Below are 16842 nucleotides of genomic sequence, written 5' to 3' on the forward strand. Positions count from 1 at the left end.
GAAGTCCAACCATACACTTAGCTGGACAACTTTGCAGTCTTCTTTATAAATGAGACGGGATGGTCGTCAAACCATATCACAAATTGGGATCAATTAATGCATTTCTATAGACGCCACTTTGGTGTTGAAATCAGTTTTGTGAGCGAGTCGGCTACGTCATTATTTAATTGACGTCCAGACGTCCCTGTGTGCGCGTGTATTTGTTTGCGAGCCCACTGATGTGTGTCAGTACAACTTACTATCACCGCCATTGGCTTCTTTTTATCTTTCTTTCCCCGGTGCGTTTTGGTGACTGCAGCCAATAACCTGCATACACACGCACTCGACGTAGCATCGAAGTGAGACTTTCGGAGAATACGTGAGGCACCTGATGCCAAAGTGGGTTGGAAGCTGCAGTTGTATTCATTCATCGTTGCTTGGTGTTCGGTGGGAGCAGCTGGAGTTCTCATCCGGGCTTGATGGGGAGCAATCTGATGTGTGGGGTTTGGACCTGAACTGTGTTTTTTGGTCTTTGCAGTTATTTCGGCAGCCAACTTTAAGAAGCTTCTACATGCGAAACGACAAAGTGATGCTTTCAGGAAACGTCATTCAGCTGGTCCAATCCATGTTACTTTTCTTCCCGAAAATGATTGAAAGAGTCACAAAAATGCGTGCAAGTTCACTTTCTTCAAATTCAAGAGGACGGCAAACTACTCAACAACAAAGGCACCTTTATGAAAGTTAATTCAGGGTATTTTTTTTGTTTTTTTAAGCTTGTGGTTGTATCCGGAACATGTTTTTCGTCTTTTTTCAATTTTATTGGAGGATGCAGCAATTTCACTTTTTCAGTTTGAATTGAGACATTTTGCCTTCATTTTTAGATTTTATTTTTTTTAAGGGGTGAGTTCCCTCATCTCACGCCAAGAAACATGTTGCATATCCTTGTGCCTCTGTTTGTGGTGTTGCTTTTGAGAGGTAAGACAATTTTCAACCTTTTTTCACGGTTTTTATGCCACATTTTATATTATATTGAAATTGACAGTTTATCTTGTCAGTTACATTCAATATACAGTTCTGCATCATAGTAGTGTTTGCACCTGTTTTACTCCCAAAAGCTCGCCAACTATTGAATAATAGTCCCCACTGTTTTAGTTCTATTCCAATAATTTCTGAATCCCACATATTTCTTGGAAAAAAGTTTAACGCCGTTCGCCAAAACCAAGCGTCACTGGAAAACAAACAAACAAACAAACAAACAAAAAACAGTAATGATGAGCTTGTCCCACTCTGGGTCTTGCTGACTATGCAAATTTCTGTTTCATGACCACGAATCAATCACACTGAGTCCCAAAGGGGAGTTTTAGACATGGGCTAAACCTGAAGCACATCTGAGGGCAAATTAAGTCTCGTCATCTTTGCAAAGAGTTTAATCGCACATTCAATTGAAACATATTCTTGGTTCAATATTATGACCATTTTTACATTAACACTTGTCATATTTTCTTTTACAGTAAATTATTCCCATCTCGTAACTAAATGAATGCCTATGTACTGGTATGTTTAACAGCCAAAACAAAGTTCAATTCTTGTCTACAGATTCAGAGCTGCTCAATGCTGAACAATCCTAACTGCATCTGACATGTCAAATGCCTGCATCCACCTTGAGAACGCTCCAGTCTTCACAGAAGTCTGATTTGACAGCTCAAGTATGATGGGGGCTGACTCAGTGTTTATTAATGATGTTCGCCATAGTCCAAGGCCTTCTCAGTAACCACACAGTATGATCCTAATTGACACTGTGTGCCATAAAGCTGCAGGACAATACTTCTCCCTGTAGCTGGTGATGAAAATTGATAACATTGTCCTGGGAGGTAGAACATCAAATCCATATGAGAAAAATACCCGCACAGCATCGAGCAGCAATTAGGAAGTGCAATTGTCTGGTATTGTAGTTTCACTTTGAGGGTTTGTTTTGGAAACATTTCACAGTAAAATTTTAATTGCGCTTTTCTGCTATTGAAAACAGTGGTAAATTTATAAGAAATCATCATCTTCTTCTATTTAATAGAAGAACATTCCAGTGAGACTTGGTGATATTCTTCCGAGGAATATCCAATCTTGTGTCATTTCGTCTTATCCATAAGCTTTACAAGATCCAAAAAGGGATCAAGGAAGGATATCCGTCATTCGACATCTCTAAGTACTTGGTGCACATCCCATGCTGTCGGCCCTCGCACATCTGGATGTGGCTTATCCTTTGGGATTTTTCAGAAGACACCGGCAGTTATGTAGCCGCGGGGACTCTCTCCATGGAAGGTTTTTATCCGTAGTCTCTGAAAAAGCCACCTTAGTTGTGCTGTATTTGATCAATGGAACAATCCCAATCTCTGCTGAGGAAACAAGATGTGGGAGATGATGAAGTAGTTGACGTAAAATTATGTGTTTTAAATTGAATTCTTCAAAGTCACACAAAACACTTTCAAAACTTTCTTACAGAGCGAAATCATGAACTGTGCACAAATCAGTTTTCATCAGATGATAATTTACATCTATCAGTACCAGCAGTATATAAATATGTTTATGGTTGTTGTTTTAGGTTTTACTTGTATCAAGAACGGGGGATATACCAATAATTTGGTGGAGAGGGGGAGTCAGATTATTTGCTTCTGGCATGTTTGGAAACATTGTCATGCTTGGCTGCTAAATGCATGATATGGGACACCTGAGATTTATGAATGTAGTTTGGCAGGTCATTGGTGATGTCCATGGTGTATCCTCATTAAGGGATAATGAATAGCAGAGGTTCCATAATTCAAAGATGCTGGAGTTATATTGTGTGGTCGTTATACTCCCTTTTGTGTTCTTTGTATTACATGCATACTTTGGATGATGCTAGGCCTGGAAGCCAGTCAGCATCTCCCCAGCAACCAATTTTTGTATCTTCTTAAAGCAGGCCCTTGTGGATGAGCAACTGTCACCCATCATTACAGTCCTCATACAATCGCTTCCCAATTAAATGTCAATCTGCATGCTTTGCTTTAACAATTTTGCAAAACACATTGAGTAGGTGGATACTTAGCTTTTGCTCATTTACCATCATTATCCTTTAAGTGGGAAGCCTACATTGTTGCCTCTCATTCATTGAGTGTTTTTTTTCCCCTCTGTAAATTCACGTGATCTTTATAAAGTGCCGTACTCTTTCCACTAAATCCAAATGGTAATTGGGTCATTGTTACAGCTGCAATCTTCAATCCACATTAATCAGATTTCATAATGGGAGGAAATTTAGGAAATCACTGTGTGTGTTGTGGTTATTAATGTATGTCTTGTGGTTTTTATGTGGAGGAGTGAGGGTCGTTGAAATAATTAAGCATGCTGATGCAGTGATGTGTGCACTCTCATCAGTGACTAGTTGTGTCTTAAGAGGTCTTTCCAATAAATCTGTTCATGAGCTAACAGCCGATTCGACTTGGCACGGTATAAATATAGGCAGCCAGCTGCACATTGACTGCGCTTAAAAATCAGCCTGCTGAAACATTTTAATTCTCCGTGGTCACAATATATGGTTCATTTCTGTTACTTTCATCTTTGTATCAATTTTGGTTTATCCCTACTATTTTATGTCAATTCCTGTCTCTTTTTTCCACAAATAAAACCATAACTTAAAAAATATATAACAATAAGTTAACAAGTAAGCAGTGTAGTATGGGAAGATAACAATTAAACAAAACTCTTGTGATGTACAGTAACACCGTTTTTATACAAAGGCAAACTAAAACCACAATAATATGATTTGCTGACTTTTACCCAAAGTCAACAGGGATAGGATAGGCTCACCAAGCCCTCCTCCCAACCCTAAAGATGAAAAGTGGAATAGAACATTGATGGATGGAGTTGTTATATGGTGAAAAGGTTAATTTTTCCTTCCTACCATAAAGCAAAGCCTCTACTCTAATTTCCAATGGAACTTCATTTTAGAGACTGCAGGCATCTGGCTTACCGAAATGCTTGCCTCTACATCTGAAAGAACAGAGCACTTGGATGTGTGCAGGGCTGTCGCATTGTATCAGAGGTACAGCATTAGACGCTAATGCATTAGAGTCAATGAAGTGGCAGGTACATATTGTCAAGGCACATTGACTTCTTTGCGGTATTGCTGATTGATTGCAGAGTGTGTTGAAATGGTAGTTCTGGGCTTCTTTTGTTATTCAAAGTGTGCTCTGCAGCAGAATTTAGATATTTACTTATACAATATAGAAAATATTAGTTTCTCATTTAATGTTCTTGTAGTTTCCTTTTCTTAATATATTAACTATCCATTTTCGATATCGCTCACGATCATCACCAAATGAGTCAGTGTTGAAAGTTAAAGGTGATTTGACACGACACGTAACACTCAACTTATTATAGTAATAGAAAACACTGAGTATAAATGTAATGAATATGGTTGCAAATCATGCATTTTGTAGACCTCTGAGAACACTAGTCTACAAGCAAAATGATTCCTGGATAAAAGTAGTGAGACTTTAACGATGGAAAAAGGAAATTGTCACTTCATTAAATAAGATTCTTTCCGCTGGGGTACACATGATCAAGGTCTTCTCTATCCCTTCTAGCAATAATAACTTACAGTAAATGTGAAGAAATTTTGAATCAAGCCATTCAGGGATTTCAATTAGTAAGAAATATAGAATCCAACATTTACTGTATTTTCTCTGTGATTGTGCTAATAATGGATTTTGGTCACTATAATTGTAAGGTTAAAATTAGAAATCTTTTCATGAATGCAGTTATTGCATTTACTGTTAAGATCAATGTCAAGGGCGTAGGTTTGGTCTTAATGTTGGAAGGGATGATATAACAGCATAACCTGCATGTACACTTTCTGCTGGGGATGGGACATTAATAAGACCAAAAATACTAGTATTTGTTTCATGGGGGTCAGGTCTATTTCACCAATACGAACCTAATTAATTGAAGGGCTAAATGATTAATGCAGAATGAATCTGTATTGACCTATACTAACTTTCACACTGCAAATTTATAATGTTAAATCTAGTCAAATAATTTACTCCATCTTTTTTTGAGTATAAAGGCTATTAACAGATTAATGCGTCAGATTCATCCACTTACTTTAAGTAAATATTACTAATTGTTTGTATTGAGCCCATACATCTAAAAGTTGACTATTTTTCACCTAAATCAAGAAAAAAATTCTTTCAAATAATGTTTTGAACAATATTCTTGAATTAAGAACATTTCTGACTAACAAGTTTTTCTTTTAAGATTAAATATACAAACCTTTTGCTTAACCCTTTAAGGTCTGGGCCTATTTTGTCTGATTTTGCATGCCTTTGAAGTTGCCTTTATATTTCAAAGAAAGAATTGTTTACGATGGCCTGGTTTGGTCCCTTTTTTTGTGACACCTTGAACTTCATGTCCAAACTGTTGTTTCCGTCACTGACCAATTATAAATCATCATTTTGGGCCCAAAAAGACCAAAAATTCCACAATCGTTTTGTCAAAATTTTTAATTTTGATGTCCAATTGACAACCAAACATGCGTAACGAATCGTTTTGAAACTTTGTAATATTTATTCAACATGTTAGGATGAACATTCAACCAAAAAAAATTAGAATAAATAGTCTTATATTTGACAATTCAACATAAACAACAGGTATAGCATAGGCGTTTTTTGCCTTTATACATGCTCTAGTCAAAACAGGTTATATACAGCAGACCGAACAGTGAAAAAATATATACCATCTAACACAAAAAGTGTTTAAAGGCCATCTCTTTATGAGTTTAGGTATTGCGGCCCATCACCTGATGAAAACTATGTACACACAATCAAGCTTCTTGAACACACATTTATATACACAAATTGAGAAGACTGATTGTGGGAAAAAATGTATATATATATATAACATTGGGGGAAAAAAAGTATTTTCAAAAATATTTACAATAAACAAGTTAAATTTTTTTCAGGCATGCCACTCCGAAAAGCACTTTCGTCCTGGAATTCGAAACAGGGCGACATCACACAGCCCACACTTCCATGGGGTGTTGGTCCTCTTTCCACCCTTCCATTTTCATTTCACTTTACTTTCATTGTCACTATAAATGTACATGAAAAAAAGTCAGTATTTATGAAAATAATAAAGTATAAAATAAAAATATATACAGCAATAAATAATAATGGAAATCTATATGTATGACAATAGAAAGAATACCACAGCTGAATATGTGCTACATCCCTAATCTTCATATAGAAAGAAGATCACCACAATTATAAATTCCTGCCTTGGATACACACAGTTCACGTACGACTTTGATCTGATATGCCCATTTTATTATGATATACACAAACACACACTTTATATTGCATCAAAATTAACTTTGTCATGCAATATCAAAAGAAACTTTCAAAAGAAACTTTTTCCAGCCTAAAAAAAAAAAAAGTGAGTTTGCTTACCTCTGCTCGTCGATGGCGTCACCCACGTGTTCAAATACGTCACTATCTTCACTCGAGGACTCTTCCGAAGAAGACGATGATGACGAATTTGGACCATCCTCTTCCTCAAGTTGATCAAATAGCACAATTGCTTGCGCTAAATTTAGTTTTCCGTTCATTCTCAAAGTCACACAAAGTCGCTGCTCGATCCAAACGGCCGTCGGCTCGCCACCTCGCTGCTTCAGAACACTCCTCTCTCTCGTTCGGTGGAACCTCGCATGGCAGTTATATTTATTTAAAAAACGCATTTTGTGCTTCCACTGTGACTTCGAAAGGGTTCGTTTGATTTGTGTTTTTTTCATGGAGCTTCCGTTTTGAAAAAGGACAAGAAATGATGGAAATATAGACACAAACAAATGATCCATGCAGCGTTTTAATGTTTTTTTGAGAGGACAATAAAACTATAAAACTTAAATGACAATATCTCACGTTTTAATTGGTCGATTGACTTCAAATAATGAGAGTAAACCGCAACTTCCGCACTTTAAAACGAGGCCAACCAACGGCATGTGGGTGACGTATTTAAAACGTGAGGGCGCTTCAAAGACGACGTGCGCTGAGGACGCGCCGGCGCGTCCTTCGACTCTCAAGGGTTAAAATAAGTCTTAAGCTCATTTTCAGCTACCTGGTTTTCTTATTTCAAGAAATCTCAGTGAGTAAAATCGACTTGAAGCACTGTAGCAGTACCAAAATTAGTGGAGTGTTCCCCACCTCCACAACATTGACGTCTTTTTACATTACTTACAGTGGCTGCTGCTGGTGAAAAAAAACTTCTAATATCCCTCGTCTTTGAAGGGGGCGGGGGAGGCGGCATGTTGTATTTTTGTCGGGCTGCAAATGGGTGTGGGCTGTGAATGGGTGTGTGTGTGTGTGTGGGGGGGGGATTCAAGTCATTAGCCAATCAAACATGCGTTTGAGGGTAAAAAATGCACTGGCACATTAAGTGTAAGTCTGAACATAATGAAAGTACTGTAATTCACTTAATAATGGTAGGATCAATTCTATCCTTACAACATACAGTATAGGAAGACAATCTAAATGATCTATATAACTGACGTCATTATATGATGCAAACAGGGTTGCTGTAAAGTTGGTACTTGGTGGGGATAATTTGAGTATCCTGAAAAGTTGGTAGTGTTATGTCCCTACCGTTCCTATGCAAACCTACGCCCTTGATCATTGCATTGTACCTATTCATTCAGGGCATTTGAGCTGCCTAGAGTCTCTCAAGCCAGAGTAAGCTGAGTTGAAGATGATGACTGCTTAGATTTATAGAGTCACAATATTGTCAGTGTTTGAAACATGACTCACTGGCAATTTGGCGCTCAATGGTGTCATCTAGGCCAGGAGGGACATGTCTTGGCAGTCTGAGCATCTCTGGTCACTGCGTGTTTTGACCCAAACATGCTGATTGTCTCGTGCTTTGCCAGAGGTCTTAAAAATTCTCACAAAAATTACACAAATATACAGTAGATGGAAATTAGTGACTTGGAGGAAAATAAGAGTAAATTCAACAAGATGTCATACAGGGGTTGGACAAAATAATGGAAACACTGTAAAAAATCAACAAAAACTCATTTAATAGGGTATAGGTCCACCTTTTGTGGCAATTACATCCTCAATTCTCCAAGGTATTGATTGATACAACTTGTGAATTGTTTCCAAATGCATTTTAAGCCATTCTTCAGTTAGAATACGTGCCGTCTAACTCTTTTAGGGACGATGGCGATGAAAATCGACGTCTTAATTGAATCTCTAAAACTGACCATGAATGCTCAATAATGTTGAGGTGTGGGGCGCGTGCCGGCCATACGAGATGCTCAACTTCCTTAATATGTTCCTCATGCCATTCTTTAACAATTATGTTCAATGATTATGATGCCAAAATGTTAGCTATATCCATTATTTTGTCCAACCCCTGTATAGTTTACAGTAGTTAGTAAGGGTGTTAAAAAAATCGATTTTGAAATGTATTGTGATATAACATCAGGCAATTCTTGTATTGATTCATATCTGAATACCAATACCATCTGAATCTATCCCTACACGTGTGTTTTTGGTGGAAATAAGCAATTCAGTGGCTGCACTTCTACTCCCGTCCACTAGATGGCAGCGCACAGCAGCATTGTCTTGCAGTCTGCTGAAGTAACAATTAGTCTAATTCGAGTAGCGATTTGTGTGCGTTGCCCTCTAAGTGGTCGGCCACCGTGACTGGAGTTTTTACACACCTGTCGCAGCCCAGCGTCAGTCAATGTAAACAGTAACATTAGCTGCTGTTGACTGTGGGCAGAACACCTCACCAATGGTGGACGGGGTACTTCCGGTCGTTTTGCTCGAAATAGTCAACTGAAGTTTGGGGTCATTTGGGCTTTTATTGCAAAAAGGGAGACATGGAGTATAGAGATGTCCCAATCCGATATCCGGATCGGAACGGACGCCGATATGGGCAAAAAAATGCGTATCGGTATCGGATCAGCCGACACGGAAAAATTCCGATCCAGTTTTTTTTTTAAAAAAGTCCGGTCCGGGTTTTCCAGTGCACCGATTTACATAATCCATTCCAGTTTTTGCTTCGGTTTCCCTAAAATCTGGTCCGCATTTTACGCACACCTTCAACACACTACATTACCGTCTCCCAATTGACTGAGAGACTATCGGTAAAAATGTCAGCTGTGTAGGATTATTTCACTTTAAACGACGACAAAGACAAAGAGGCAGTGTGCAACATATGCCACAATAAAGTCAAGCGTGGTGGTAAAGCTGTAAGAAGTGTTAATACAACCAAACTAATCAAGCATTTATCGAAATACCACCACAAACAATACAAGGAGTATAAGGAGAAAACCGAAGACGGAAAGAAAGGTCATACACAACGAACACTGGCAGAAACTTTTGCTATGTGTGAAAAACTGGCACTTGACAGTCCCAAAGCCCAGGGAAGCATCATTGCCGAAGGAATCATTCTGGATGACGAGCCATTATCTCTCGTGAGTAAAGGGGGATTTGGACGCATCGGGCAGACTTTTTTTAAAAAAAAAATATTCATATATTTATACTAAAACTATGTATGTATGTACTTTTCCAGTGTTATTTCGCTGTGTAAATGCATTTATAATGATAAAAATATGTAGAGTATTTAAACATTGAGAAACTTGCGTTTTTTTTCTGCCAACTCGAGGAGATGAAAATAAATGTCAAATCCACTATCCACCTGTTAGAACACACATGCAAATATAAAATATATAAATGTTTAATGAATATCCATCTTACAGTCTTGTTTAACTGGGAGAATTTGTTACAAAAGACAGGCTATAATTTGTTATCATTATGCATATATGCACTGGCGTTACCAAACGTGATCACACAAAACGTAACCACGCATCGCTCCTGAGTCCTCACAAATAAAGCATAACAATTTGTTTTTTTCGGGCCCGTGCCTACAAATAAAACATACAATTTGGGGGGTTTTCGGGCTGGGCAAGCAAATCAAAGGGAGTATGTAATAATAATAATAAGTTGAGGTTGTTTGTGTGTTTTGCTTTTTTAAGACAGTTTACAATATTATTAGCATGTTTTGCTGTCTGAATATGACATTTCTGTTTGTTATTTATAATGTTTTGTGTTTATCATTTAATAAACAGGTCAGTTTATTGTTACCAACCATTATGTGTTATTCCAACTCACCTAATTCAGCTGGCAAGTTGTTATCAAGACTACTAAAACCCTTTTCAACATGTGTCTGACAACTAAGTAAGGAGGCTAAATAACTTTTAAACTTTAATACATGCTCAGATAGGCCGGTATCGGTATCGGCCAGTATCGGTATCGGATCGGAAGTGCAAAACAATATCGGTATCGGATCGGAAGTGCAAAAACCTGGATCGGGACATCCCTAATGGAGTATTTAGAATCCTGCATTTAAGCAGGTTTGGATGAAAGCAGGTTTTCACTACTACAAATGTTAGATTGAAATCCATATGTTGTTCAAACATAAAACAAGAACTTTTTTACTTGAGTGCTGGATGAGTTTTCAGGAATAAATTGATATAAATATACTTTTATGCAACGGCGAAGATTGAAGGGAGGCAGTGTCCCACCTAGTGCCTGAAAATTGTCACTGACTTTTCTATATACAGTACGTAAGAATTAAAAGGGATCCTCTATTTTTAAGACAAGTAATTCTTAAAAGATTACTGTTAGTATGAGTTATAATAATTTGATATTAAAACCCCTCTTAATGTTTTTGTTTTAATAAAGTTTGTAAAATTATTTTAAGTGATAGGTCGCCATTCTTGTTACGTCGCAGTGCGTGACGTCACCGGGCCCGTTGCCAAAATTCCAGCGTGTCACTCGTTAGCTTTCCCAACATGTCGTCAGTTGTACCCTTCCTATTTGAACCAAATCTGAAAAGTGAAGAGCAGGACAGCCCTGTCAGTCGTTCACAAGACGAGCTTCAGGGAAAAATGCGTGCAGCAAATACGGCATTGCAGCATTACTTGATGTCTGATATTTAGTTGAAAAAAAAAAACAACTTTAACAAGTTATTCACTCGCAGATTTTAAACTTTTAAACAAATTACATCACAATGAAAAAATTGGCCTCTGTAAAAAAGTCACAGATATTTACCTCATAATTATCCCTTAACTGTATTTTTTTCGTGATTGTTGCATTTTCCCCAATATTTTAGATGATAATTTGATCCAAACAAAGAAAAAAAAAAGTTTAAAAGGGTAACTATATGATAATGAAATTCTCAATTACTCCTTGATGTCTGCAATTTCTGCATCACACCCTTTGTTATATTACCATGTTTCACCCATAAAATCCCCCCAAAATCTAGCAGTGGCCATTCACAGCTGTGTCTTGACACTCGATGATACATGCTACATGGAGTTTTTGGATCAAAAAGATGTAAGTACGCGATATTATCTCATTAAAATCATGGCGTCTTTAATTCTGCTCTCGCATGCTCTCACCTCCAGTTAGGGTTTTGCTGTTTATTTATTTTTTTAAAATGCCTTCCTGTTCGAAATGTCCCCCCCCCCCCATTAAATTTAGATTTTAAGCTTTTCAACGATGTATCAGACGTGCATATCGGACAATTCTGAAATTCCAAAAAGGCCAAAAATTGGGGGTTTCAGAGCGGAACTTCAAGTCACCTCAGTGTTTTCCTCAATTTGCGTGAATAAATGGAAATATATCTCTAAAGCTTTTGTGTCCATTTTAATTTTTTTTTCTAAAGTAATATACAAATATCGCAACAATCGTCTTAATCAGGATCAAATCGAATCGCGACCTGTGAATCGTGATACTATTTATATCGCCAGATATGAGGCAATACGCACCCCTAACAGTGTTGCCACAGATTACTTGAAAAAGTAATTTAATTAATGATCACGCCTCAAAAAAGTAATCAGATTACAACAACATGCTATGACAACACTGCCTAGTAGTTAGAAGTATTAAAGTGAATATACGTAGGTGACAAGTTGAATGTTAGAGTGAGAGAGCATTTGGTCTTAGTGGGTAGGTAGAAGTGATTTCAGCATCCATTATTGTGCTTAGTTTGTTTGCAGATATACTTGATAACAATTTTTAATCAGTTCAAGATTTATTTTAGCTTTTTTAAATTTGCCAGTACGATGATTTCAACCAGTCTTGACACAGGCTCTTGTCAGCCTCAAACGCTCCAACAAGCAGTGTAGATCATTTAACAATAAGGTTGATCTTGATATGTTTCTTTCTCAAAGAGGACATGCAAACTGTTCCCACACACAAGATAGGTGTAAATAAAGCAACCTAAAGTGATTCTCTAGCTCATTGAGCTGTTTATATTCGTATTGCTGTCTCTTTCCATGCTGAATCTTCTCATTCTCAGAGGAAGCAGAATAGGGAAGCAAAGGACTGCTATTAAGATATTTAGCTACTGTGGCAACTTCTGATATTCAGACTGATGTAATCTACTCTTGACGCATAATTGCAAAATGTATTTGGTAAGATTAATTTAGCCTTTAAGAGTGAAGGAACTGAAGCATTTTTGTCATCTTAGACTGCCCGCATTCTTGACTTCTTTAACAAATTATATATTCCACAGCTTTTTTGGGATTAACACAAGGATGATGTATATTGCTTTGACAGAAGGGGTAACACTGCTAAGTAGGCATGATTCTTTTAGCAATACCAATGCCAAGGACAGTGAAAAGAGAAAAGGATAAAGGACATAGAAAATTGCTAATCTTGTCAGTTGCTCTACTTTTTTTTTCTTCCAGATGGGAGCCAGAGCGGTTTATTTTAAAACTTTTTAATCTGACCTGTCAGAAAGTCTGGGAATAGGCTCTATGAAGACGTGGTATATTCTAGAAATATCCCAAACTGAGTTTGTTTCCTGAGATTAGAGAAACTTTTTATGGGTCGTTAACCAAGGTAATGTACAGTATATGTCTACGTAAGTGAATTTTAAGCAAGTGAATTTTAACCAGTCAGAACGTCATATTACTTAAAAATAGTTGCCCTTGCCTCATCATAATTTATCTGCCCTAAATATTTGTCATGGTGCACCCATAAGACTGACATTGTTATGTTACGAGTTTCAAGTCATTAATCAAACGTATAGTAATATTTAAAATTTACATTGTATTATATATGTGTGGAAAGTAAATAATGTAGCAGGTTGTGCCAAAGGTAATCATAAACAACAAACACAAAACAAATCAACCATGGAAAAAAAGCATGTGAACCATTTGGTGTTTCATAAATTTCTGCCCAAATTGGTCAAAAATTGTCATCTGATTTTTATCATCATGATATGAATGAACAAATAATCTGCTAAAAGTAATAAACCACAAAAAATATTTTTACATTTTTATTGAAAATATGTAAAGTTTTACAGGGAAAATATAATGTATATTTAATTTAACTTGGATTTAATTTAAAGCAACACTTAGTAGGTTTTCAGTTTTGGTCCATTTTTGGTGACGCCAGTGGACAAATGCGATAGTGTTTTGCCTTCAGGAAGAGTGCTTTTCCCATGAGGACCAGCGCACACCGCACAGTGTTGTAAAATCATCAATCAATCAATCAATCAAAAATCAATCTCCCGGTCGCCTGCAGATGGATTAAACAACGTTTCTGTTTCCAGTGGCTGTGTGAAGGATGAATAGTAATAAGGTAATGAATCCAGTTGTGGCTAAACAATAGCATATGATGGTTAGCAACCGTTAGGCTAGTTTGTAATTTTTTTGTGTGTGTGTGTGGCATGATTCCTGCCAACCTCCTCAAAGTTAGTTGAAAATTAGTGCCGGTGAAAGCGATGCAGACCCCCTCAAGATATAAAAGAGGTGTCATTCAACTAGTTGTCATTCAACATATCACAAATGTTATGAAAATGTTTTTTTTTTAAACTTTGAAAAGTTACCTCGTGTTGCCTTAACTCAATACATACTAATTTCATCCCTTGGCACCCTAAACAAATAACCAAACTAGAGGAGCTCTCAGTATTTCTACCTAAGCAGCTAAGGACAACGTCTTGCCATATTTTTAATTTTGAGTTAAACAGGCTAATCTATCAAGTGATCACAAAATTCATTTTCTGACATTTGTGACAGTAGACCGCATTACCTCAAAATGTTAATCACCTTTTCCGGTTTATATTACAAACATATCTTGCAAGTTTGATAATAGTCACATTATTCATTCTTGAGTTATCTTTAACACAAAAATATGAACAGACACACAGGACCGAATACATAACCCCCACCTTCTGTAGAGTTCACCGACTGGTGGGAATAAAAATTATGAAAGACAGGTAGGTTATATTCAAACACTGCTGTTTTTTATATTATTAGTTGTTTTTTTTAATTTATTCCAGTCAATAGTTATAGGTTGTTTTAATTACCTGTCATGTTTCGGCGAACACTTCTGCCTTCATCAGAGAGTCACTGGTGTTGGTGTGACACGTCTTTATCAGCTGATGGATGAAGATGTGGATGAAGGTAATTAAAACCATCGATAACTATTGTCTGGGATAAAAGAAAAATTCAACTAATCTATTAACTGCAGACAAAATGAACTCGATACAACTACTGCTGTGTTTTGTTTTTGTAAATGGAAATGATTCCCACACTTTGCATATCCACATCTTTAGAGGTTCATTTATGTTCGAGATTTTCTCCATACTGTAACAATTTTTACCTGCTTTGCATTCTTTAAATTGATGTACCGGTACTCTATGTCATTCTGTTGCTTGCTCAGGCAAATGCCACCTCTTTATGATCGTATTATGCTAACAAAATATACTTCTGGCCACTAGTACAGTAAAGTGAATAAATTAATTTATAGGCTATCAGCTTTCCAAATAGAGGTGTGACAAAATATCAAAATGGTGATATACAGTATCGTGATATATTGCATCCCAAAAAGGCCATGGATACGCTCATGCCAAGAATCGAGATATCGTTTTAAAAAGGTGTCAGTGTTTAAAAAAAAAAAAAAAAAAAAGGAACCAACAAGTTGCTACCAAAATCTTCCACCATAATAGTGTCTCAATTAACTCTATGGCTGCCATTGACGCCCAATGCATTAAGACTGGGAAGGGCGAACCAACGTTCGTTTATTCAAAACCAGAGCATTCACAGTCACTCTTTCCGATTTTCGGGGCATTTACAGGTCACTTCCTGTTGCGTTTGAGTCACTTCCTATTCATTCCCGGATCACTTCCTGTTCTGTAACCCAAAATCAACATGAAGTGACCCATAAAATGCCCCAATACCAACAGGAAGTGACCCCTGAAATGCCCCAAAATCAACAGGAAATGACAGAAAATCAACAGTTAATGACCTGAAATAGCCCAAAATTATCTCGCTGCCTTGCATTGGCTGCCACTGATGACCATAGAAGGGGGAGGGGTTCATGCCACCCTTCCAGTTCAAATGGACAGGACGTCTACAGGTGACAAACTTACAGCAGAAGAATAAAGATAGCTTGTTTTTCTATTCATCAGTTGTTTAGTAGAATTTCCTAGAAGGATCTCTTGACCAATGTATCGATAATCGTTGCAACGCTGTATTGTGAGATCATTGTTATTGTGAGCTTTGTATCACAAATCGTATCGTATAGTGAGATAACGAGGTTCACACCCCTCCTCCCAAATGAAACCCGAATTATTTTATTTTAGATTATTGGATTAATGCTTCTGTCTTAATATTTATGAAATACAGATTCAAAAAAACAAAATTTGCATCTTCCCATACACATCCTCAATAACACTATATCCTGGCAACATGGTTGTATTTTTTTATAGCCCATTTTACAGGCCACTGCCTCATTTATAAAGAAGATGTGTCAAAGCTAAACAGACAGACATATTTTACACCAGGAAGTTCTTTAACCTGGGCTGAACGATTCTACTAGCTCAATAAAACGATGATAAGGGACAGATGATAACATGCTGTCAAACAATAATATTTACTGTTTCCCTAAGTAAAGAAATGATAGAGAGAATGCAATATGTGGAGACGTAGCTATCTCAGGACTGGCGGTTTGTGCTAGTCAGAAATTAAATAATTTTTTCCTCGAAAATATATATTCCATGCTTTCCGTTGTGGATTTGCATGCATTACAGAAATGACTAATGATCTTGCGGATTTGTGCTCTGTTTTAAAAGAGAAATTGCTAGCCTGAAGTGTTTTATCCGCATGATATGAGTAAGTCAGGTGCTTTATTCAAAAGAGATAATTTAATATGGGTAGATTTCACCCACCATGTCTTATTTTCACAGCTTGAGATTCATTTGGACTCATCATAGTATTGATAATACCTCTCCCTCCCTGCTTGTTTTTCAATCTCACATTAGTTTTACAGAAAAAAATAAATAAAACAAGCAAAAAAAATATGATCATTTAGTTAGGCCTGCTGAGAATTCTAACCGTAACCTCTTGCAGAGTAGCTTACACAGCATCCATTAAATGATCATCTTTCATTTCATCGGACCCCCCCCAACCCATTAAAATGTTTCCTTTTCTTTGGCGATAAAGAATCCTGTTGTCTTCTAGTATTGCTACTGACAGCTTAAACTGGATATTAAGATACTGTCATTCCCCCAAAGTTAAGTTCATCTTGGCAGCTGGATGGGAAGCCTGTGGGAAAAAATTGTGTCCCGCATTGCAGGCTGGAGAGATGTTTTTACTACGTCACACTGGTGTGTGGAAGCTCTCCACTTTTCTCTCTGATTTAATCTCAATAAGAAGCACTTATCTCATGGTGCTTTAATATCTTTGGATCTTTCGCCAAAAGAACTAAAATACATAGTTTGGAAAGTTAGTAACTGCTGTCAAATATGTTGCTGTGACAT

The 16842-nt window shown here is 37.1% G+C and overlaps 1 protein-coding gene across 2 annotated transcripts in view; it reads left to right on the forward strand.

Moving 5' to 3' along the window:
* Positions 1–204: 204 nt before the first annotated feature.
* si:dkeyp-14d3.1 (transmembrane protein 132C) overlaps positions 205–16842 on the forward strand; it is a 248783-nt gene continuing 232145 nt past the window's right edge. For both annotated transcript variants that reach the window (XM_057831522.1, XM_057831523.1), the window contains exon 1: positions 205–954. In XM_057831522.1, the coding sequence (XP_057687505.1) occupies positions 909–954 (46 nt within the window). In that variant the 5' untranslated portion in view covers positions 205–908. The remainder of the gene's footprint in view (positions 955–16842) is intronic.

This window comes from Corythoichthys intestinalis, chromosome 3 (assembly GCF_030265065.1).
Source record: "Corythoichthys intestinalis isolate RoL2023-P3 chromosome 3, ASM3026506v1, whole genome shotgun sequence".
NCBI lineage: Eukaryota > Metazoa > Chordata > Actinopteri > Syngnathiformes > Syngnathidae > Corythoichthys > Corythoichthys intestinalis.